The sequence below is a fragment of the Salmo trutta genome, unplaced genomic scaffold (genome assembly GCF_901001165.1).
Source record: "Salmo trutta unplaced genomic scaffold, fSalTru1.1, whole genome shotgun sequence".
NCBI classification, from domain to species: Eukaryota; Metazoa; Chordata; class Actinopteri; order Salmoniformes; family Salmonidae; genus Salmo; species Salmo trutta.
Genome location: NW_021822233.1, coordinates 904,230 through 930,806, shown reverse-complemented (window position 1 = coordinate 930,806; position 26,577 = coordinate 904,230). Strand labels below are relative to the sequence as shown.

The following is a 26,577-nucleotide window of genomic DNA, read 5'->3' as shown; positions in this document are numbered from 1 at the left end:
AAATAAAAAAACTACCTAAGAACTACAAGTCACATAATTTCACTGAAATTCGTCCCATGATTATGATGACATCGGTCAGAACGTTCACGAAACTGCGTCATATTACGTCGGTGAAGTGCGCACTTATCTCAAGGAAGGTGAACAGAAATCTAGCTACACGCTTGGTATGTAATATATAGCGATTTGACTTGTCTTTTAAACATTGTTAGTAGGATTACTGTGTTTTATTGTTCACATGATCTATCAATGTCCATATTTGTAGCAACGCTTTCAAGGAGGAAACGAGGTTAACTTGTCAACTCGATAAGATTTAAAACAGCGACTAGCAACTATAGCCAGCAAGCTGCTAAGTTAACTGACGTACGCAATGGTTACAAAACAAGGAACATTCTCTGCCAAATTCAATCAATCAATATATATATATATATATATATTTATGACTATGAAAGATTGTTTTGGTACTTTTGTGTTAATGATCCTCGTTATTTAATTTAACTTTTCCAAGCTTTGGGATTCTGTAGTTAGCTAACATACTGTGTTATGAAAACCAGAATGATCAGCTTGTAAGCTAGCTATGTTTATCACTCGCCTTTCTATACTGAACAAAGATATAAAAGCAACAATTAAAAGATTTTACTGAGTTACAGTTCTTATAAGGAAATCAGTCAATTGAAATAAATTCATTAGGCCCTAATCTAATGATTTCAAGTTTCTGGGCAGGGGCCCACCCACTAGGGAGCCAGGCCCAGCCAATCCGAATTCGTTTTTCCACAAAGGGCATTATTACGGACAGAAATACTCCTCAGTTTCTTCAGCTGTCCGGGTGGCTGGTCTCAGATGATCCTGCAGTTGAAGAAGCCGGATGTGGAGGTCCTGGGCCGGCGTGGTTACATGTAGTCGGCGGTTTTGTGGCTGGTTTAACTACTGCCAAATTCTGTAAAACGGCTTATGGTAGAGAAATTAACATTACATTCTCTGGCAACAGATCTTGTGGACATTCCTGCAGTCAGCATGCCAATTGCGCGCTCCCTCAAAACTTGAGACATCTGTGGCATTGTGTTGTGTGACAAAACTGCACATTTTAGAGAGTCCTTTTGTCCCCAGCACAAGGTATGCCTGTGTAAGGATCATGCTGTTTAATCATCTTCTTCATATGCCAAACAATGTAGAAATGGAGAACTGCTCGCTAACAGGGATGTAAACAAATTTGAGCACCAAATTTCAGAGAAGGAAGCATTTTTGTGTGTATGGAACATTTCTGGGATCTTTTATTTCAGCTCATGAAACATGGGAGCAACACTTTACATGTTTCTATTTTGTTCACTATAGAAAACGAGCTAGTTGCCTGACAATGACTGTGATAGCAAAGATTTTTTATAACTAACCCAAGATAGACCAGAAACTGTCGTTTCCAATGGGAGCAAATGAATCATAGTTTTGGAAATGAACTGTATGGAGATCAAATATTTAATTGATGAGAAAATTCCAGCCACTGGGCATCTTCTCATCACCATATTTGGTAGTGAGTGGAAAAGCCAACTGGATGCTTCATATTTATACATCCTGTAAAATATCTGGCTCATTGTTCTATCTGTGGTGATACCTCTGGTTCACAGTCTGAGATTATTGGCATATATTTGTTTGGAAAATTTATTCTCACAAGCTCTACAAGCCAGAATGTTGAATACAATTATATTTTAACTTACTTTACCAGTTGTCTGTGCGGTTGCTCCTTTTGCAGGTTGGGAAGTGAGACAATATATCCACAGTAAAGTTTAATTACAAACTTTTCAGAGCGCTGGTATTGAGTTAATATTTCTATCACCTGAAGCATGTGCAGAACCATGTATTCACATGGAAGAACTCTGCAGTATAGAGACAGGCAGAGACTGCTCCTCCAATAGAAATCCCAGATCATGGCGACGTTGATTAGCTCATACGCAGAAACATCATCGGCTCGCGCCAAACTGCGGATGTGTAGGCCGTCAAATCAAAGGCACCCCTTTGATATAAAGTTGTTTTTGAAGAAAATGAGAAGGTGTCAGTTTGTCACTTTCATGAGGTTGAAGTAATAACATGTTCAACTACTGAAGACATTGGCTCCAATGTAGATTGTGCCTTTTTAGATTTCGAGAAAGTTAACAACCAAGTAAGAATTGTTCACTTCTCTCGTTGACTTCTCAAACCCTGGCCTGGTCGGCTTGGTCTGTTTCGCAAGTGTTCCCGGAAGTCTTGCGACATTGCTATAAGTATCCATGCTTCTCTTGTCCCTATTTTCAAATATCCATGCTTCTCTTGTCCCTATTTTCAAGTATCCATGCCTCTCCTGCCTGTATTTTCAAGTATCCATGCTTCTCCTGCCTGTATTTTCAAGTATCCATGCTTCTCCTGCCTGTATTTTCAAGTATCCATGCTTCTCCTGCCTGTATTTAAGTATCCATGCTTTTCCTGCCTGTATTTAAGTATCCATGCTTCTCCTGCCTGTATTTTCAAGTATCCATGCTTCTCCTGCCTGTATTTAAGTATCCATGCTTCTCCTGCCTGTATTTAAGTATCCATGCTTCTCCTGCCTGTATTTAAGTATCCATGCTTCTCCTGCCTGTATTTAAGTATCCATGCTTCTCCTGCCTGTATTTTCAAGTATCCATGCTTCTCCTGCCTGTATTTAAGTATCCATGCTGTATTTTCATATTGTGCGCATGCTTCAGGTGATAGAAATGTGAACTCACTACCAGCACTTTGAAAAGTTGACGGAATTCTACTTTCCTGTAGAGATGTAGCACATTCCTAAAAAGGAAAGGAAGTTAAAATATATGATGTATTTGACATTCTGGCTTGCTGAGGTCGTGAGAGGAAACTTTCCTGATCCAAACGCTCATTAATACCCGACGTAGAAATCAATGCAATTCAACATTTGGTTTTCAAGCTAGTGAGCTAAAGTTCGCTGCTTTTAGCCACACGGTTGTATTTACATAGACAAGCGTTGCTCCCTATTGTATTGGGTTGCACAGAAACAGTCAGTGGGAAGCCAGATATTAAATACAATTCAATCAACTTACTGTGCCGGTGGGCAGGACAGTTGGTCATTATGACGGGAATTTGAGACGAAATATCTAAAGGTACGTTTCCAAACGTGTATCTGTTGTAGACCCATTTCCTCTCTGCTTACCTCATGCTTCAGGTGATAAAAATGGATCTGTTTTCAGATTGTAATTCCAGAGCTTCATCATGACCATGTTGGTGAGGCTAGCATGCCTGCGCAGTCTCCCTGTGTCCGGGCTGCGTCCTATGTTGACCCAGGGCTCTCCAGCCCTGAGGAGCTCCACCCTGAAGAGCTGCCCGCCCCTCCTCAAGGTCCACCAGGTAACACATCAGGGACGGGCTTTTGACATTGTTGGACTATTCCAGCACTCACATTTTTACTAAAATAAAATAAGACATTTATAGAACACAAGGCCTGCACTGGGGAAAGAAATGTGTGCACATTTATCTATATGCCAACAGTTTGTAAAAATGCCTTATTGATCATAACCAGTACAGATAACACATCCTAACTACTAAATTGCCTCATATTTAACTTCTTGGGGCTATGTGGGACGTTAGCGTGCCCCCCGTGGCGCACCCTATCAACAGCAGGTGCATTTCAAGAGCGGCAAATTTGAAACCAAATAAATGTCAAAATTCAAATTTCTCAAACATACAACTAACTTACAGCCTTTGAAAGATAAACATCTCCTTAATCTAACCACGTTTTCCGATTTCAAAAAGGTTTTACGGGGAAAGCATAAAGTTAGGTTATGTTAGGAGAGTACATTGACAATAGCTGTGTGTAGTGTATTGTCGATTCAAAGACAGGCGTCACCAAAACCATAAAATCAGCTAAAATTATGCACTAACCTTTTACAATCTCCATCAGAGGACACTCCTAGGACATTATGTTAGACAATGCATGCATTTTTAGTTCTATCAAGTTCATATTTATATCTAAAAACAGCGTTTTACTATGGCGTTGATGTTCAGGAAATCGTTTCCCTCCAATACCGGCAGTCAAGTCATGACAACAAAATAATTAATTAATATTAGAAAACATTGGTAAAATATTATATTGTCATTCAAAGAATTATAGATTTACATCTCTTGAACGCAATGGACTTGCCAGATTTAAAATTAACCTTACTGGGAAATCACACTTTGCAATAATCTGAGCACTGCGCCAGAAAAATACGCATTGCGATACAGACTAACCGCCATGTTGGAGAGATCTAAAATCGAAAATACTATGTAAATAATCCATTACCTTTGATTCTCTTCATCAGATGTCACTTCCAAAGAGTCCCAGGTCCATAACGAATGTAGTTTTGTTCAAAAAAAGCTCATCATTTATGTCCAAAAACCTCCGTGTTGTAGCACATGATCTAAGCCAGCCGGACTTCACTTCACATCACGAACGGAAAAAATATATTTACGTTCGTTCAAACGTTGTATCGCATAAATCATTAGGGCCTTTTTTAACCAGAACATGAATAAAATTCAAGGCGGACCATTGGGTTCTCTTTTAAAACGTTTCGGAATGAGAGTACCCACCATCAACTCGCACGCCAGGTGTCTAATGGGCCATCGCCGTTCCAAAGCTCTTCTTCAGTCAGATCTCACTGTAGAAGACTCAAAACACTTTGTAAAGGCTGGGGACATCTTGTGGAAGCAATAGGAAGTGCCAAAACATTCCTCACCCCCTTTGTTTTTCAATGGTATAGGCTTAAAGTCAATTCAACACATCAGGTATCCACTTCCTGTCAGAATCTGTCTCAGGGTTTTGCCTGCCAAATGAGTTCTGTTATACTCACAGACACCATTCAAACAGTTTTTGAAACTTTAGGGTGTTTTCTATCCATATATAATAAGTATATGCATATTGTAGTTACTGGGTAGGATTAGTAACCAGATTAAATCGGGTAAATTTTTTTATCCAGCCGTGAAAATACTGCCCCCTATACCCTAACAGGTTAAGCAATAAAAGACAAGTATCATTTGTTAATTTATTGAAACCGTAATATCAACTGGTTAAATTGTATTGTGGAACACAATATTCAAAAAGGCAGTAATCTCAGAAGTGGCGCTTACTTGTAGAAGCCTATGGCTGTGCAATGGTATAGCCTTGTTTTGTTAATTTAGCAGACTATGCTCTTATTTCCCAAGGCCTTATCAGTCAAGACACCTATTTTCTAGTAAAAAACATTGTATTGTAACAGAATAAAACAGAACAGAATAGTGTGAAGTCATCTCACATCTGGAACAGTTACATTCAGTGATCATTTGAAACGGGGCTCAATTTGGTAAGTAGATAAAAAAAAAAATCTGGTTTACAAAACACAATTGTTATTTTAGATATAGAGCCGTTCAATGTCGCAATTGTAAATGAGAACTTGTTCTCAACTTGCCTACCTGGTTAAATAAAGGTGAAATACAATTTAAAAAAATATAGTTTATTCCACCTGCTCTTTGGAATTTTCTAAATGGATTAGCACTTCCACATTGAGCACTGCATGGGGATGAATTACGGCTACGACATCTGTTTGGTGACTAGGCCTAGGCTTAATGATTCTGATTTTAAAACACGTTCTTTATAAATCTAATGTTTTAGCATATTTTCAGTGTGAAACCTGTCTGTTTACCCCTGGCCTAGGCTATAAGCCTGCTAATCAATCAAGTTAATCCTGTTACCTACACACTGCAGGATTTTGTTCCAACTAGGCACCACACCTTTTTTTACATTTATTTTATTTAACCTTTATTTAACTAGGCAAGCCAGTTAAGAACAAATTCTTATTTACAATGACTGCCAAACCCGGACAACGCTGGGCCAATTGTGTGCCGCCCTATTGGACTCCCGGTCACGGCCAGATGTGGTACAACCTGACCAACTGAGCTAATTGATCAGTTCAGTGATTCCCGAAATGAAACACACAAGGTCTTCCAGGTCAGTTAAATCCAAAACGTAAGGTCAGGGTGGGACTAGCACTTCGCCAAGTAGGGTCGTCACTAGTTACCACAGCCACAAAGTCATAAACCCGTCTATTTCTACAATTTGATCTTCTTAAAATCAGATTTTAAACCTAACCCTTGACCATAACCTTAACCGCACTGTTAACCTTAAATGAACACCAAAAGCACATTTTTGTTTTGATGAATTTTTACTATATAGCCATTTTTTTAACTTTGTGGCTGTGGTAACTAGTGACAACCGCAAAGTAGCCTAAGAGGAAAATGGACTGGATGCAGTTAATACCAACCTGCAGGTCGTTGTTAGAACACACATTTCCCTACTTCAGTCAACAAGTCCAGTTTGAGTTTGTCATAATGATGTCGTCATTTGGCAAGGTATTTAGCTTGTGGATCAATTAAATGTATCGATCAAATGTATTTTATTACAATTTTTAATTAACAAATGTCAACAAACAAAAGAGGAATAGTCGCATGCAAACAAGCATACATACAAACTATTCACATTGCCAGGAATCCTAAACAAACCAATTATATTCATTAATAATACAACAAGTTTTAATTGCCTAAGTGTTTTTCGTTTTAGTTAAAGTAGTGCCATATTGTTTAAATTCATTTATAAAGTGTAAAAAAAATTAACTTTTGAATTAGACCATTTGCATGTGTGAATATGAAATTTACCTAGTATTATTAGCAGTTGAATTAAATATACATCTGTATCTATGTCAGAATTTCTGAAATAAATCATTATATCAAAACCATTAAATGGTACAACTGGTCCTATTTGTTTTGTAACAAAATTCTGTATGTCAATCACCCCAAAATCTACTATAAATACAGGCAAAAGACATGCAAAATGGTCTCCTCCTCCATTCCACAGAAATCACATTTATAGTCTATTTTCAGCTTGAATCTTTCCAAAACATGTTTCACAGGATACATTCTATGTAACATTTTAAATGAAAATGTATTTATTTAAAAATGTATTTATGATGCCCTTTTTACATCAGGACATGTCACAAAGTGCTATACAGTAACCCAGCCTACAACCCCAAACAGCAAGCAATGCAGATGTAGAATCAGTTAGATTAGTTTTTCTAGGCATTTATTTCTGTAGGTCTAACGGGAGCTTGTGTACGCACGTGTGTTTAGAGGGAGTGGTTGGACACACGAGTGAGTGAGACACTGAGGGGAAAGGGAATTTATGGACAACTGTGGGATGCTTGGCTTGGTTTTCTTTTTTGTTTTGTCTCGCAAATGCACCTGTACCAATGAAACAGTGTCAGAACAATTTTTTTTTAGATCAAATAGTGTTGCAGTATTTTAAAGAACAAAATGGATCTCTGGTTAAAGATATAGTTTAGACGTCTATTTGAGTACACAATTACTCTTCCCCATCCCACACACACACACACTTGCTAAAGCCTCATCAGGTACAGTCATCCCTGACAGAGAAGTTAAGTAAGACACACTTGTCCAGTCAGAGCTCAAAACTGCGACCAAAACACTTTCATTTGACTTGGCAGTGGGACACCAATTTGTTGGGGGTCGCTAGGTTGCCAATGTTTTTGTATGTATGTATGTATGTATATACATACAAGCCCCTATATAAAAGAAATCTAATTGTGAACCAAAAACTACTGTGCCCAGAAAAAAAATATATATGTATATATATTTTTTTTTTCTGGGCACAGTAGTTTTTGGTTCACAATTAGATTTTTTTTAAATCCAGGTTTGTTCAAACAGCAATGGGTATGCAAACCAGGTATTCAAAAAGTTTGGTCCAAAGTCTTGGTTGAATCTTGGCGACGCGGAATTCAGTTATCATGTGCTGTTCAAATGAACGTTTCTAAAGGCTTTTGTTAGCAGTTGATGTTACTCTTCAATAACACAAACCCCAAAGCAAATCAGAGGAGGAAAATAGGTTTATTCAAAGAGGATAAATCATGATGTTATGCTGAGAAGTAGATGGTCATTCTCCCCTGTCCTCAGTGATTCTCTCCAGTGGTTCTCTCCACAGAACAAAGGGACTGAATGTAGTTTTATAATCCAGCCCTAGCCTGAGGTTGATCAATTAGAATTCCTTGCAATAAAACTAGCCAATGGGCCAAATAACAAGTATCTTATTTCAGAAGACATATTCCTCCCATGTCTCTGAATCATTGATCAATAATTACAAAAAAAACACTATTTCCCTTAATCAGTATTACTCTATTGACTTCTCGTCCTTTTGACCTCTCGTCTTCTGGCTCTGTTGTGTATTTATCTTCAACATATTCTTGCACTTTTCCCAAATAAATGTTGACTGCAAAGTAGGTCTACCTGGCAGAATGATATCCTGATGACTTGTATCAATTCTGCAGCATTGGTTTTCCAAACTCTGCCATCACATGTAGCCAACATTGTGCAGTACAAAAACATTGCTAGCCAAATCAAAAATGTATTGTTCACATGCTTGGTAAACAACAGGTGTAGACTAGCAGTGAAATGCTTACTGACGGGTCCTTACCAATAATACAGAGAGACATAAAATAGAGAAATAAGTCATAAGATAACAAAGTTAATAATAAACACTAGATCAATTAATTACACTACATGAAGACACACGGTTGGAATTGATTGAGCCATACAGAACAACTGTCTGTATGTCGTTGCTATATATCTGTTGAGTTCTCTCTGAGAGGGGGAGATGAAGAGAGATCAGGCTCTCTGTAGCTGGTGGCTCCCTGCCCTGGTTTGTTATGCTGCTGATTTACTCCTTGGTTACCTACTTCTCCAGGTCCAAATGTTTTGGCCCCGAAGCGGGATGGTTTCTATAGCTACTTCACACACATTCCCATGCAGTCACAATGCTGGCACAGGCTCAATGAGATCTTGAATCTCTCCTAAGGCGGCAAATATTTGGATATTTAAGTCGCCTAAGGCGGCAAATATTTGGATATGTAAGTCGCCTAAGGCGGCAAATATTTGGATATGTCAGTCGGGGTAGCTTGTTTTGGAGGTGTGTGTTTGTGTTTTTCATATTGTCTCTGTCACGTGTTGGCACCCTTCAATGCCCCCTTCTTTGCCTCATGGTCTTTAGCATGTCATGTTTCAGCAGGCATGTCTCAGGGTCTTTAGCATGTCATGTTTCAGCTGGCATGTCTCAGGGTCATTAGCATGTCATGTTTCAGCTGGCATGTCTCAGGGTCATTAGCATGTCATGTTTCAGCTGGCATGTCTCAGGGTCATTAGCATGTCATGTTTCAGCTGGCATGTCTCAGGGTCTTTAGCATGTCATGTTTCAGCTGGCATGTCTCAGGGTCTTTAGCATGTCATGTTTCAGCTGGCAGGTCTCAGGGTCATTAGCATGTCATGTTTCAGCTGGCATGTATCAGGGTCTTTAGCATGTCATGTTTCAGCTGGCACGTCTCAGGGTCTTTAGCATGTCATGTTTCAGCTGGCATGTCTCAGGGTCTTTAGCATGTCATGTTTCAGCTGGCATGTCTCAGGGTCTATAGCATGTCATGTTTCAGCTGGCATGTCTCAGGGTCATTAGCATGTCATGTTTCAGCTGGCATGTCTCAGGGTCATTAGCATGTCATGTTTCAGCTGGCACGTCTCAGGGTCTATAGTATGTCATGTTTCAGCTGGCATGTCTCAGGGTCTTTAGTATGTCATGTTTCAGCTGGCATGTCTCAGGGTCTTTAGTATGTCATGTTTCAGCTGACATGTCTCAGGGTCTTTAGCATGTCATGTTTCAGCTGGCATGTCTCAGGGTCTATAGCATGTCATGTTTCAGCTGGCATGTCTCAGGGTCATTAGCATGTCATGTTTCAGCTGGCATGTCTCAGGGTCATTAGCATGTCATGTTTCAGCTGGCACGTCTCAGGGTCTATAGTATGTCATGTTTCAGCTGGCATGTCTCAGGGTCTTTAGTATGTCATGTTTCAGCTGACATGTCTCAGGGTCTTTAGTATGTCATGTTTCAGCTGACATGTCTCAGGGTCTTTAAATCAATTCTGTAGAAAAAATTCTGTAGATGTTGCTTCTATATAAAAAAGCAACATCTCAAGACATCAGCCAGGAAGTTAAAGCTTGGTCGCAAATGGGTTTTCCAAATGGACAATGACTCCAAGCATACTTCCAAAGTTGTGGCAAAATGGCTTAAGGACAACAAAGTCAAGGTATTGGTAATTTTTTTTGTGTGTGGATGGGCTCTTGCTCAAATGTTATTTGTCACATGCTTTGTGTAGACTACCAGTGAAAAGCTTACTTATGGGCCCTTCCCAGCAATGCAGAGAGGAAAATAAAAATAGTAATACGAGGAACGATAACTTGACTATTTACACGTGTTACCAGTACCGAGTCGATGTGCAGGGCTACAAGGTAATTGAGGTAGATATGTACATATAAGTAGGGATAAAGTGACTAGGCAACAGGATAGATAATAAACAGTAACATCAGCGAATGTGATGAGTCAAAAGAGTTAGTCTGGGTAGCTATTGGTTCATTATTTACCAGTCTTATGGCTTGGGAGTAGAAACTGTTCAGGATCCTGTTGGTTCCAGATTTGGTACACTGGTACCACTTGCCGTGTGGTAGCAGAGAGAAAAGCACGACTTGGGTGGCTGGAATCTTTGACAACTTTTAGGTCCTTCCTCTGACACCGCCTGGTGTAGACCTCCTGGATGGTATGGATCTCGGCCCCAGGGATGTACTGGGCAGTACACACTACCCTCTGTAGCGCCTTACGGTCAGATGCCAAGCAGTTGCCATACCAAGCGGTGATGCAGCCAGTCAATATGCTCTCAATGGTGCAGCTGTAGAACTTCTTGAGAATCTGAGGGCCTTGCCAAGTCTTTTCAGCCTCCTGAGGGGGAGCTGAGCAAACTTGATGGCGTTGGAGCTATGCGTGACCATGCAGTCATGGGTGAACAGGGAGTACAGGAGGGGACTAAGCACGCACCCCTGAGGGGCCCCCATCTTCAGTGTCAGTTTGGTGGATGTGTTGTTGCCTACCCTCACCACCTGGGGTGGCCCGTTAGGAAGTCCAGGATCCAGTTGCAGAGGGAGGTGTTAAGTCCCAGAGTCCTTAGTTTAGTCATGAGCATGGAGGGTACTATGGTGTTGAAAGCTCGGCTGTAGTCAATTCTCACATGTGTTATTTTTGTCCAGGTGGGAGAGGGCAGTGTGAAGTGCGATAGAGATTGTGTTAGCTGTGGAGTTGTTGGGGTGGTATGCAAATTAAAGTGTGTCTGGGATGATGGTGTTGATGTGAGCCATGACCAGCCTTTCAAAGCATTTCATGGCTACAGGATGATAGTCATTTAGACAGGTTACCTTGGCGTTCATGGGCACAGGGACTATGGTGGTCTGCTTGAAACATGTTGGTATTACAGACTGGGTCAGGGAGAGATTGAAAATGTCAGTGAAGACACTTGCCAGCTGGTCAGTGCTTGCTCTGAGTACGAGTCCTGGTAATCTGAATGTTAACCTGTTTTAAAGGTCTCACATCAGCTACGTAGAGCATGATCACACAGTCCGGAACAGCTTGTACTCTCATGCATGATTCAGTGTTGCTTGCCTCGAAGCAAGCATAGAAGGTTTTTAGCTTGTCCGGTAGGCTTGCGTCAATGGGCAGCTCGCTGCTGGGTTTCCTTTTGTAATCTGTGATAGATTGCCAACCCTGCTACATCCGAACATCAGAGCAGGCGTAGTAGGATTCGATCTTGGTCCTGTGTTGAAGCTTTGCCTGTTTGATGGCTCGTCGGAGGTTGTACTGGAATTTGTTACAAGCATTAGTGTCTCCCCCCCAGATAGCAGCCATGGATTACAGCTCTAGCCTGTAATCCATGGCTGCTCTTTGGGATATGTACGTACAGTGCCTTGCAAAAGTACTTACTCCCCTTGCCGTTTTTCCTATTTCTTTGCACTACAACCTGTAACTTAAATTCGTTTTAATTTGGATTTCATGTAATGGACATACACAAAATAGTCCAAATTGGTGAAGTGAAATAAAAAAAGAACTTGCTTCAAAAAATTTGAAAAAAATTAATAAATGGAGAAGTGGTGCGTGTGTATATATACTGCTCAAAAAAATAGAGGGAACACTTAAACAACACAATGTATCTCCAAGTCAATCACACTTCTGTGAAATCAAACTGTCCACTTAGGAAGCAACACTGATTGACAATAAATTTCACATGCTGTTGTGCAAATGGAATAGACAACAGGTGGAAATTATAGGCACTTAGCAAGACACCCCCAATAAAGGAGTGGTTCGGCAGGTGGTGACCACAGACCACTTCTCAGTTCCTATGCTTCCTGGCTGATGTTTTGGTCACTTTTGAATGCTGGCGGTGCTTTCACTCTAGTGGTAGCATGAGACGGAGTCTACAACCCACACAAGTGGCTCAGGTAGTGCAGCTCAGGTTGTGCAGCTCATCCAGGATGGCACATCAATGCGAGCTGTGTCAAGAAGGTTTGCTGTGTCTGTCAGCGTAGTGTCCAGAGCATGGAGGCGCTACCAGGAGACAGGCTAGTACATCAGGAGACGTGGAGGCGTGGTTTTTTGAGAGTGAAAACCTGAAAAAACTAGGAAACCTTGAAAAACTAAACTGGGCGAACTAAATTTACCCCAAAAATAAAACAGATTTTATAGGGCCTGACATCTGGAGACTGACTGTTCAAAATTGCTAGCAATAACACCCTTTTTGAGATTGTTCTAAAAGTCAATATAAACATGATATTTCCAAGTTGAAATGTAATTTTTTTGTGTGTGGATGGGCTACTTGCTCAGCCTGCAAATGAAAGATTTGCGCATCATCCTCTTTCTGTGCCGGTATTCTTTTCATTCAGGACAGTAGTTTTCCGTTGGTACTGGCGCGCTGTGCCACTGGCACATTTACCTGAATGCCAAGCCCTGCAAGGTCATGCTAATTAAAGTTGGCTAGTCATTATTAGCCTGGTTTTGTATGGAATGCAGGCACATTATGGGACACAGGTAATGACTAGAGCCCTGCCAGTACTGATGATGATGATGATGATGATAAATGGACCCGTTTTAGACAATGGTGAATGCGTTACGGTGGGGAGGTTCTACTAAGATAACATGTGGAGTTGTTTTAACATGGTCATCCCATGGATCATTTAGCTATTTCATTGAGTTTTAGGACCCTTAAGATATCAAAAAATAATTAGATCTAATTTTATTATATATATATATATATATATATATATATATATATTTGATGAAACATTGAATTTAGCCTTACTGCTATTAGCCCATAGAAACACATTGAATAACAACTTCATACATGGATAAACAGATTTTTATGGCAATTATTATTTATTTATTTATTTATTTATTATACTAATAAGATTTCTGCGGGGCTACGGACATTGACTCATTTTTCTTTGAAAGACACTACCTGTGGACAATTTGTCTTCAATTGTAGGTCAACATGCCGTAATAATAACTGATTCTGGGTAATATTTAAGCTTTATTTTCCTCTTTCGTCAGGGCTATTCCACCAAATCCAGATTTGGTTTCCGTCGTGGGAAAACGGCCAAGGACCAGCTCCAACAGGCAGCTTTCCAGCCAGCAACTGATACTGCCATCAGAAGTGAATATATTGACTTACTAAACCACTGTTAAAAATGTCACCTCACAACACAAACGTCTGCTTGCTAGTGGGGCAGGATGGACCTGTCATGTAAACATAGCTGAAATAAACACAGGCCCATCTCACACCCCTCACAGTTACATCATGAAGTCAGTACCTTTAACATGTGCCGATCAGCACCAGGTTTTAACTGGTGTAAATGTGCTATTTATTCCCTTACAGTGGATAACATGGGCAGGATGTTCCTGGCTGGAGGGGCTGCTGTAGGCCTGGGAGCTCTGTGCTACTACGGACTAGGCATGTCCAATGAGATCGGTGCCATCGAGAGGGCAGTGTAAGTGCTGATGCTTCCATTGGTAGTGTGTGTTGTCCCTTGGTAGTGTGTGTGTGTGTTGTACTAGTGTTGTCCCATGGTAGTGTGTGTTGTACTAGTGTTGTCCCATGGTAGTGTGTGTGTGTTGTACTGGTATTGTCCCATGGTAGTGTGTGTGTTGTACTAGTGTTGTCCCATGGTAGTGTGTGTGTGTGTGTGTGTGTGTGTGTGTGTGTGTTGTACTAGTGTTGTCCCATGGTAGTGTGTGTGTTGTACTGGTATTGTCCCATGGTAGTGTGTGTGTGTTGTACTGGTACTGTCCCATGGTAGTGTGTGTGTGTTGTACTGGTATTGTGTGTGTGTGTGTGTGTGTGTACTGGTATTATCCCATGGTTGTGTGGTGTGTGTGTGTGTGTGTGTGTTGTACTGGTATTGTCCCATGGTAGTGTGTGTGTGTTGTACTGGTATTGTCCCATGGTAGTGTGTGTGTGTTGTACTGGTATTGTCCCATGGTAGTGTGTGTGTGTGTGTGTGTGTGTGTGTGTGTGTGTGTGTGTGTGTTGTACTGGTATTGTCCCATGGTAGTGTGTGTGTGTGGTACTGGTATTATCCTGTGTGTGTGTGTGTGTGTGTGTGTTGTACTGGTATTGTCCCATGGTAGTGTGTGTGTGTGTGTGTTGTACTGGTATTGTCCCATGGTAGTGTGTGTGTGTGTGTGTGTGTTGTACTGGTATTGTCCCATGGTAGTGTGTGTGTGTGTGTTGTACTGGTATTGTCCCGTGTGTGTGTTGTACTGGTATTATCCCATGGGTGTGTGTGTGTGTGTGTGTGTGTGTGTGTGTGTGTGTGTGTGTGTGTGTTGTACTGGTATTGTCCCATGGTAGTGTGTGTGTGTTGTACTGGTATTGTCCCATGGTAGTGTGTGTGTGTTGTACTGGTATTGTCCCATGGTAGTGTGTGTGTGTGTGTGTGTGTGTGTGTGTGTGTGTGTGTTGTACTGGTATTGTCCCATGGTAGTGTGTGTGTGGTACTGGTATTATCCTATGGTAGTGTGTGTGTGTGTGTGTGTGTGTGTGTGTGTGTTGTACTGGTATTGTCCCATGGTAGTGTGTGTGTGGTACTGGTATTATCCTATGGTAGTGTGTGTGTGTGTGTTGTACTGGTATTGTCCCATGGTAGTGTGTGTGTTGTACTGGTATTATCCCATGGTAGTGTGTGTGTTGTACTGGTATTGTCCCATGGTAGTGTGTGTGTGTATTGTATTGTACTGGTATTATCCCAGGACGTTACAGTGGTTTAACAATTCAACTGGTATCAGGTACATGTGTCATTGTTATTACTGCAGCTATTTCTGTGTAGTTCTATGGGTTTCACCACAACTCAAAGGAATGTGTTACTTTGTATCTGTGTCCCAAATGGAACCCTATTCCCTACAGAGTGCACTCACTCAGAGCCCTAATGAGTCCTGGTTGAGTATAGTGCCCTATGTTGGGAACAGGGTGCCTATTGTGCAGGTATATCAACACGTGTTGTCCTCTGTAGATGTTTATTTTCCCTGTGTCTCTGGCCCCAGTATCTGGCCCCAGTACGTGAAGGACAGGATCCACTCCACCTACATGTACTTTGCAGGCAGTGTGGGGATGACGGCTCTGTCGGCTGTAGCCGTCAGCAGGACCCCAGCCCTCATGGGTGTCATGATGAGAGGATCCTGGCTGGTAATTCACTTTTTATTATTTAACCAGTCTAGGCAGCTTTTATTATTTCACCTGGATTTAACCAGTCAGGACAGCTTTTATTATTTCACCTGGATTTAACCAGTCAGGACAGCTTTTATTATTTCACCTGGATTTAACCAGTCAGGACAGCTTTTATTATTTCACCTGGATATTACAGCGAGGTAGCCACGGGACCAAAACAGTGGGGAAGTTGAGCCTCACGCTTCAACGCATTTAGTTGTTGTGGATATTGACCCACTATGCTGTTCACTTTCTGCATCTACGTCATATCGCTGAGTTTACCTTCAAGGAAATATTAGTATTTACGATGACTGTTGCCACAGGGCCAGTGACTAATGACTAAAAGTATATCTGCATCCACTGAATGTTATTAACCCTTAAAGGAGAGTAGTGGTTTGAGGGCCCACCTAACCTCATTGTTTTGTGTTGATACATCTGGTGCTGATTTTCAAACCATTGTGTATGATTTCCAGACACTTTTCAATAGCCACTGTTGGTATTTTTTTGTTGTTGTTAAAATAATAGACATTTGTCATTTTTGTTCACCAGGCTATTGGAGCTACCTTTGCAGCCATGATTGGAGCAGGCATGCTGGTCAGATCTATCTCTTATGACCAGAGCCCAGGAGCCAAACATCTAGCCTGGATGCTACATGCAGGTGTTGGACTGCTTTACCTTCTCACTTTACCAAGCATTTGTCAATTAAACGTCCTACTTGCTTGTTTTCACCACTAGAGGGCAGTACTATAAAGGTTCAGAATGCCCTCACTATGCAGCAGCAGTCGACTTGAATGGAACAGGGTTTTCTAGTACTTACCACACTGGTGCTGTGACTGTGAAATACCAGATCTGTTTTCTTTAATATATAACAGTCCATTTTCAACCCTCTCAAAAATGTTTTCTTGCGTAACATCATTATTTGGAAACGGCATATTGATGATATTTTTGTTCTATGGAGGAGTGATGCAAAATATATATTTTTGTTCTATGGAGGGGTGATGCAAAACAGCTCCAGGCGTTCCATGCTTTTCTTAACTCCTGTTCTGAACATTTTGAGATTTACTATGTAATCTGATACACGTCAAATCAGTTTTCTTGATCTTCTGATCCTGTGTGAGGATAATGTTCTATATACTGATCTTTACAGGAAACCTACTGATCGTAACAATTTGTTGAGGGCTGATAGTTGTCACCCGCTTCCCTTGAAAAGCATTGTGCCCTACAGCCAATTCTGTCCAATCAAAAGAATTTGTAAAAAACAATCAGATTTCGACAGAAATATGGCTGAGACGCACAGAAAGTTCAAGGAGAAGGGGTACAAAAATGATCAGATTAATATTGCCATTGAGAAAATTCAAAACAAAACGAGATATGACCTTTTTCAAGGTCAGTCTCGCAAAAAGACGCATTCTTGCGTTCTCACTACCCGCTATTCAAAGCGCTCTGAACAAATTAAGGGAATCGTTCTCAAACATTGGCACATTCTAAAATCCGATGATAGTCTCGGAAATGTGTTTTCGGACCTTCCCTTGGTCGTATTCTCGCGGGGCAGAAATCTCAGAGACCAATTGGTACACTCTGATTTACCACCCCAAGATATTCCTGAACAACGTCTATTTGCGCCCCTACTGGATGGAAACTACAAGTGTAATGGCTGTGCTCAATGCAATGGCCCTTATAAATGTAAATCCTTCAAACACCCACAAACAGGGAAATCGATCCCAATCATAGGTGTTATTACATGCTCCACTAAGGCAGTTATTTATCTTATAACTTGTCCTTGTGGTAAATGATGTGGGTAAAACAAAGCGTGAATTAAAAGTACGTATCTCAGAGCATCGTAGCACCATTGGGTGCAAAAACTTGACTTACCCAGTTGCGGCCCACTTTATGGAAGCAAACCACTCGATTTCGTCACTCTCCCTAGGAGAGGGGGTGACCTCAACAATTTATTGTTAAAACGAGAGGCTGCCTGGATCTTTAATTTAAAGACCCTTGCTCCCTTCAGTCTCAATGTAGACTTTGATCTGAAGCCATTCTTGTGATTTTTGTGACTTTGCCATTGTAATTGTTTGTAAGCTTGTGTCGTCTAAAATGTATCTATGATCGTATGCTATCCATTTGTTCTTTTGTATGTTCTTTGTATGCCATTTTTATATTTCAGAGTTAACCAATGATATTAGGCCACATTTGGCCATGATTACAGACACCTGTGTGTCTTCTGACACTATATAAACGAGTCATCTCGCAGTGTTTGACCATACCCTGATGAAGACAGCTTGGCTGTCGAAACGTTGGATATTCAATTTTTGCATCTGAGCTCCGAGTGTGCGGCTCTCCCTTATTTTCAAGTTTTCTACTCCGCTAGCCAGCACCTCGCCTTTAATAGGTGTGCGTTTCTTTTTCTTCTATATATATATATAACCTCTTTATTTGGACTTCAGATGATTAAATAGCCGTGTAGCTAAAATCTGGTGCTTTTTCATGTTTGATGTACGTACATGGTCCTTTTTAAACTAGCCTAATAAATTAATCAATCCATTTGTCCCTGTGTTTCCAGGTGTGATGGGAGCGGTCATAGCCCCCATGACTCTGCTAGGTGGGCCCCTGATGATGAGGGCAGCCTGGTACACAGCGGGCATTGTGGGGGGTCTGTCCACCGTGGCCATGTGTGCCCCCAGTGAGAAGTTCCTCAACATGGGAGGACCCCTGGCGGTGGGATTCGGAGTCGTCTTCGCCTCCTCCATCGGTTAGTATCTTTAGATCAATATCCCTGGCTGTGGGTTTCAGTGGTCTCCACCACCTCCATCGGTTAGTAGGCATTTCTTCACAATCTGTTTTATTATGGTCCAATTCACAAAGGAACATAAAATGCGGGGATGTAAACAACATACTTTTAGAGGACAACTAAATGGTTATTGTCTTTTTTAAGTGTTTATCAATGAAAAACAACATGGTAGACAGACATCAATGAAGTCTATTGAACCATAACCTTTTGTTCCATCAAACCCAGTACATTGTTAGTGGAGTATTCAAGATACCAGTGTGCTGGAGTTTCTTCTTTTTCAAATGGCATTATTTAGGATTTGGCTCTCTGGTGACAAACACCCTTGACACATAATTTCTCCTCAGTTATTAATTGAACTTGAGGACATGGTATTAATACAATGTCCTCTCCACTCTCTCTGTCCCCAGGCTCAATGTTCCTGCCCCCTACCTCAGCGATGGGAGCAGGCCTGTACTCCATCGCTATCTACGGAGGTCTGGTCCTCTTCAGCATGTTCCTGCTCTACGACACCCAGAAGGTCATCAAGAGGGCGGAGACGTACCCCATGTACGGGATGCAGAAATACGACCCCATCAACTCGTAAGTGACGTCTGCAGAGTAATCTTTACTGCAGTGTCTGATTTCTGTACCTTACTGTTCAAACAGATATAAAGAGAACTAGTCCAGTTCTGTACCCTACTGTTTAAACAGATATAAAGAGAACTAGTCCAGTTCTGTACCTTACTGTTTAAACAGATATAAAGACTACTAGTCCAGTTCTGTACCTTACTGTTTAAACAGATATAAAGAGAACTAGTCCAGTTCTGTACCTTACTGTTTAAACAGATATAAAGAGAACTAGTCCAGTTCTGTACCTTACTGTTTAAACAGATATAAAGAGAACTAGTCCAGTTCTGTACCTTACTGTTTAAACAGATATAAAGAGAACTAGTCCAGTTCTGTACCTTACTGTTTAAACAGATATAAAGAGAACTAGTCCAGTTCTGTACCTTACTGTTTAAACAGATATAAAGAGAACTAGTCCAGTTCTGTACCTTACTGTTTAAACAGATATAAAGAGAACTAGTCCAGTTCTGTACCTTACTGTTTAAACAGATATAAAGAGAACTAGTCCAGTTCTGTACCTTACTGTTTAAACAGATATAAAGAGAACTAGTCCAGTTCTGTACCTTACTGTTTAAACAGATATAAAGACTACTAGTCCAGTTCTGCACCTTACTGTTTAAACAGAGAACTAGTCCAGTTCTGCACCTTACTGTTTAAACAGAGAACTAGTCCAGTTCTGTACCTTACTGTTTAAACAGATATAAAGAGAACTAGTCCAGTTCTGTACCTTACTGTTTAAACAGATATAAAGAGAACTAGTCCAGTTCTGTACCTTACTGTTTAAACAGATATAAAGAGAACTAGTCCAGTTCTGTACCTTACTGTTTAAACAGATATAAAGAGAACTAGTCCAGTTCTGTACCTTACTGTTTAAACAGATATAAAGAGAACTAGTCCAGTTCTGTACCTTACTGTTTAAACAGATATAAAGAGAACTAGTCCAGTTCTGTACCTTACTGTTTAAACAGATAACTAGTCCAGTTCTGTACCTTACTGTTTAAACAGATAACTAGTCCAGTTCTGTACCTTACTGTTTAAACAGATAACTAGTCCAGTTCTGTACCTTACTGTTTAAACAGATATAAAGAGAACTAGTCCAGTTCTGTACCTTACTGTTTAAACAGATAACTAGTCCAGTTCTGTACCTTACTGTTTAAACAGATAACTAGTCCAGTTCTGTACCTTACTGTTTAAACAGATAACTAGTCCAGTTCTGTACCTTACTGTTTAAACAGATAACTAGTCCAGTTCTGTACCTTACTGTTTAAACAGATAACTAGTCCAGTTCTGTACCTTACTGTTTAAACAGATATAAAGAGAACTAGTCCAGTTCTGTACCTTACTGTTTAAACAGATATAAAGAGAATTAGTCCAGTTCTGTACCTTAATGTTTAAACAGATATAAAGAGAACTAGTCCAGTTCTGTACCTTACTGTTTAAACAGAGAACTAGTCCAGTTCTGTACCTTACTGTTTAAACAGATATAAAGAGAACTAGTCCAGTTCTGTACCTTACTGTTTAAACAGATATAAAGAGAACTAGTCCAGTTCTGTACCTTACTGTTTAAACAGATGGTCAACTAGTCAATTTATCCTGTTTATTTTTTATTTCTTTGTCCTGCTTTGATATATAGTGAACAAAAATATAAACGCAACATGTAAAGTGTTGGTCCCATGTTTCATGAGCTGAAATAGAGCCCCAACATTTTCTATACGTACAAAAAGCTTATTATTCTAAAATGTTGTGCACAAATTTGTTTACGTCCCTTTTCGTGAGCGTTTCTCCTTTGCCAAGATAATCCATCCACCTGACACGTGTGGCAAATCAAGAACCTTGTGCTGGGGACAATAAAAGGCCACTCTAAAATGTGCAGTTTTGTCACACAACACAATGCCACAGATGTCTCAAGTTTTGAGGGAGTGTGCATTTGGCATAGTGACTGCAGTAATGTACATTCAAGCTGTTACCAGATAATTGAACGTTAATTTCTCTACCATAAGCCCCCTCAAATGTTGTTGGCAGTACGTCCAACCGGAGACCACATGTACCACGCTAGCCCAGGACCTCCACATCCGGCTTCTTCACCTGCGGGATCGTCTGAGACCAGCCACCCGGGCAGCTGATGAAACTGGGTTTGCACAGCCGAAGAATTTCTGCACAAACTGTCAGAAACCGTCTCAGGGAAGCTCATCTGTGTGCTCGTCGTCCTCACAAGGGTCTTGACCTGACTGCAGTTCGGCGTCATAACTGACTTCAGAGTGCAAAATGCTCACTTCGATGGCCACTGGCACGCTGGAGAAATGTGCTCTTCACGGATGAATCCCAGTTTCAACTACCAGGCAGATGGCAATCAGCATGTATGGCGTTGTGTGGGTGAGCGGTTTGCTAATGCCAACATTGAACAGAGTGCCCCATGGTGGCAGTGGGGTTGTGGTATGTGTAGGCATACGCTACAGACAACAAACACAATTGCTTTTTATCGATGGCAAGTTGAATGCACAGATACCATTACGAGATCCTGAGGTCCATTGTCGTTCCATTCATCCACCGCCATCGCCTCATGTTTCAGCATGATAATGCATGGACCCATGTCACAAGGATCTGTACGCAATTCCTGGAAGCTGAAAATGTCCCAGTTCTTCCATGGCCTGCATACTCACCTGACATATCACCCATTGAGCATGTTTGGAATGCTCTGGATCAACATGTACGACAGCGTGTTCGTTCCCGCCAATATCCAGGAACTTCGCACATCCATTGAAGAGGAGTGGGACACCATTCCACAGGCCACAATCAACAGCCTGACCAACTCTATGTGAAGGAGATGTTGCGCTGGATGAGGCAAATCGTGGTCACACCAGATACTGACAGGTTTTCTGATCCACGCCAATACCTTTTTTATTAAGGTATCTGTGACCAACAGATGAATATCTGTATTCCCAGTCATGTGTAATCCATAGATTAGGGCGTAATGAATTTATTTCTATTGACTGATTTCCTCATATGAACTGTAACTCAGTAAAATCTTTGAAATGGTTCCATGTTGTTTGTTTTTGTTCAGTGTAGAATACCGTCAATACCGTCACGATGCAGTATAATACTGTCAATACCGTCACGATGCAGTATAATACTGTCAATACCGTCACGATGCAGTATAATACTGTCAATACCGTCACGATGCAGTATACTACTGTCGATACCGTCACGATGCAGTATAATACTGTCGATACCGTCACGATGCAGTATACTACTGTCGATACCGTCACGATGCAGTATACTACTGTCGATACCGTCACGATGCAGTATACTACTGTCGATACCGTCACGATGCAGTATACTACTGTCGATACCGTCACGATGCAGTATACTACTGTCGATACCGTCACGATGCAGTATAATACTGTCGATACCGTCACGATGCAGTATAATACTGTCGATACCGTCACGATGCAGTATAATACTGTCGATACCGTCACGATGCAGTATAATGTCCTACTATGCTAATTACCATTATATTTCAGTATGATGTTATACTAAATTCCATTGATACAGTATAATTCTGGCCTACTAGACAGAATGCTGGCCTAGTGGTGTTTATCCTGTCTTGTATGGTGTTTATCCTGTCTTGTATGGTGATATGAAACTGACGGTTGGTGTTATCCTGTCTTGTACGGTGATATGAAACTGACGGTTGGTGTTTATCCTGTCTTGTACGGTGATATGAAACTGACGGTTGGTGTTTATCCTGTCTTGTACGGTGATAAGAAACTGACGGTTGGTGCTTTGTGGTGTGATCCTGTCTTGTAGGTGCATGGGGATCTACATGGACACTCTGAACATCTTCATGAGGATGGTGATGATTCTGTCCGGCGGCGGAAACAGAAAGAAATAGAGACCTTCCAGTCTGATTTTACATCCACGTTAAACCTTCAAACTTCCACAGAGTTGAACAACAACTATATGTTCTACAATTAGCACCATACACCAGCTGTTACATACTATTAGTTTGAAAACTTATTTTCAACTGACACAATAATAAATGTGTTGCTTTTGTGTGAAGAAGAGGATTGCAATTTCCTAGAGCATGTTTCCACTCATCCAAGAAGACAACTTGCTCTGTTCTATATTCAGAATGTTTAAAAATATGCTTTTGTCTTGATTCTGCGGGAGGCATGTTTTGATTTCGAGTCAGGATTGTTCATGGGGATATCTGTCAACATCACAGATCGCCCCTCAGTCTCCTTCTCTAATTGTTCCTTTATATTTATTTCCACTTTGAGGTGGGTGTTCCCATTCCTGACAAGCAAGACAAAGATGGACAAACATCAGATATTTATATCATCCCTCAGCCTTGTACTTCTTCTAGCCTCCACACATACAGTACGTGCGACTGTGTGCTTAACTCCTTGACAGAGACTGAACTTGGATGTGTTGTATAGGGCCGAGCCTTGGAGCAGTGGTGCTTTGACATGTGGTTTCTGTTAGAATGAAAGTGATCTACGCTGTTCTGGTATCATTCAATAAAGTGAAAGAGAACACAGTTGGTGTATTTATGTTGAGCTATTTCATGAAAACAAATGGACATTTTGGGAGCATATTGATCAGTGTTATTCACTGAATAATTTGTGTGATACTGTCGAGGCTCGTCTTGACTGTTTTCAGTAACGTCTTGGTCAGGAGAATCTCCACTAAGTAACAGTACGAGGAAAATAATATCACCTTTATTCACCATTTACATATACCGGGAGGAAAGCCCTTCTGGATAAAGATCACTGACGGGAGGAAAGCCCTTCTGGATTAAGATCACTGACAGGAGGAAAGCCCTTCTGGATAAAGATCACTGACAGGAGGAAAGCCCTTCTGGATAAAAGAGAACTGAGGAGGAAAGCCCTGCTGGATAAAGATCACTGAGGGGAGGAAAGCCCTTCTGGATAAAAGAGATCACTGAGGAGGAAAGCCCTTCTGGATAAAAGAGATCACTGAGGAGGAAAGCCTAAACTGGATGGTGGTCAGAGATAGATGGGAGGGTTGAGTGGAGCTGAAGGATGGGACTGGTGGTGTTCAGAGATAGATGGGAGGGGTTGAGTGGAGCTGAAGGATGGGACTGGTGGTGTTCAGAGATAGATGGGAGGGGTTGAGTGGAGCTGAAGGATGGGACTGGTGGTGTTCAGAGATAGATGGGAGGGTTGAGTGGAGCTGAAGGATGGGACTGGATGGTGTTCAGAGATAGATGGGAGGGGTTGAGGGGAGCTGAAGGATGAGACTGGATGGTGGTCAGAGATAGATGGGAGGAGTTGAGGGTAGCTGAAGGATGGGACTGGATGGTCTTCAGAGATAGATGGGAGGGGTTGAGGGGAGCTGAAGGATGGGACTGGATGGTGTTCAGAGATAGATGGGAGGGGTTGAGTGGAGCTGAAGGATGGGACTGGATGGTGTTCAGAGATAGATGGGAGGGGTTGAGTGGAGCTGAAGGATGGGACTGGATGGTGTTCAGAGATAGATGGGAGGGGTTGAGGGGAGCTGAAGGATGGGACTGGATGGTGTTCAGAGATAGATGGGAGGGGTTGAGGGGAGCTGGAGGATGGGACTGGATGGTCTTCAGAGATAGATGGGAGGGGTTGAGGGGAGCTGAAGGATGGGACTAAAAACAAACAAAATATAACTATTGTAAAATATACTGTGTCCATAGAATGTATATAGTATGTATATAGAATGTACAAGCTGGAAGTAGATGCCTACTTGTTGCCCGTTAGTTCCCTCCAGTTAGGGGAGGGGTAGTAGGGTTAGGGGAAAATAAAATGGGAAATATATTTAAAAATATTGATGTATTTATAAAACAAATATGGGGAGTTGGAAATGCTGCAGACAATTACATTGAGGAAACCACAATCTATCTGCAATATTAAAGCTGATCTGCCCCTTAAGAAAAGGCCTTTGTTGTTGTGATGAATTCTACAGTCATGTTTTTTCCATCACATTTTAAGTAACTTGTAGAAATGAAACTGTTTTGAAGCATTCACCATCCTTTACTTGGACTTAGAAAATAAACCTCATGACTCTGTCAAGAAGCATTATGACCATTCTGTGTCACTTTACTTTGACTAAGAAAATACACTTTATGACACTTTCATGAAGCATTTTGACAATCATAATCATATAAGCCAATTGTGTACATGACCTTATGTCAGTCATCAGTCTAAAAGAGGATGTCTTGTCCTGGTCCTGAAATCTGCTCCTGCAGTCATCCCAGTCATCAGTCTAAAAGAGGATGTCTTGTCCTGCTCCTGAAATCTGCTCCTGCAGTCATCCCAGTCATCAGTCTAAAAGAGGATGTCTTGTCCTGCTCCTGAAATCTGCTCCTGCAGTCATCCCAGTCATCAGTCTAAAAGAGGATGTCTTGTCCTGCTCCTGAAATCTGCTCCTGCAGTCATCCCAGTCATCAGCAACAGAGCATTGGGTTCGGTGCAGGAGTCTGACCTCAATGTGTGTGCAATTACAACGCTAATTGAATATGATCAGTTTCAGAAAATGTTATAAACATACTGTTGACAAGTAGACTATGGTGTCATGGAATGTTTTGCCTTGTGAGGTCGGTTTTGTGGATGTCATAACCAGTCATAAAATATCTAAATATATGTCACAACAGGTCTAATATGTGTTGTGTTATGGCCATATTATGACAGGATATGACAAGTTACTTCAGCTGTTATGGCATGATGACATGGTTATGACCATGTCATAACGTGTTATGATGCTGGGTGTAAAGTGTCTGGATAAAGGAGATCACTGACAGGAGCCTGTATGGATAAAGGAGATCACTGACAGAAGGAAAGCCTAACCTGTCATGGATAAAGGAGATCACTGACAGGAGGAAAGCCTAACCTGTCATGGATAAAGGAGATCACTGACAGGAGGAAAGCCTAACCTGTCTGGATAAAGGAGATCACTGACAGGAGGAAAGCCTAACCTGTCATGGATAAAGGAGATCACTGACAGGAGGAAAGCCTAACCTGTCTGGATAAAGGAGATCACTGACAGGGGGAAAGCCTAGCCTGTCATGGATAAAGGAGATCACTGACAGAAGGAAAGCCTAGCCTGTCATGGATAAAGGAGATCACTGACAGGAGGAAAGCCTAACCTGTCTGGATAAAGGAGATCACTGACAGGAGGAAAGCCTAACCTGTCATGGATAAAGGAGATCACTGACAGGAGGAAAGCCTAACCTGTCTGGATAAAGGAGATCACTGACAGGGGGAAAGCCTAGCCTGTCATGGATAAAGGAGATCACTGACAGAAGGAAAGCCTAGCCTGTCATGGATAAAGGAGATCACTGACAGGAGGAAAGCCTAACCTGTCTGGATAAAGGAGATCACTGACAGAAGGAAAGCCTAACCTGTCATGGATAAAGGAGATCACTGACAGGAGGAAAGCCTAACCTGTCTGGATAAAGGAGATCACTGACAGGAGGAAAGCCTAACCTGTCATGGATAAAGGAGATCACTGACAGGAGGAAAGCCTAACCTGTCT

General features: G+C 41.3%; 1 protein-coding gene across 1 annotated transcript; it reads left to right on the top strand.

The window, feature by feature from the left end:
• The first annotated feature begins 68 nt into the window (after positions 1-68).
• On the top strand, positions 69-23,590 carry LOC115181225 (growth hormone-inducible transmembrane protein). The gene is made up of 9 exons (XM_029743244.1): positions 69-164; positions 3,207-3,363; positions 13,505-13,607; positions 13,830-13,941; positions 15,494-15,635; positions 16,206-16,314; positions 18,217-18,405; positions 18,852-19,023; positions 22,858-23,590. The coding sequence occupies exons 2-9, from the start codon at positions 3,229-3,231 to the stop codon at positions 22,940-22,942; spliced, it is 1,047 nt and encodes a 348-aa protein (XP_029599104.1). The 5' UTR covers positions 69-164; positions 3,207-3,228; the 3' UTR covers positions 22,943-23,590.
• The last annotated feature ends 2,987 nt before the right edge of the window (positions 23,591-26,577 follow it).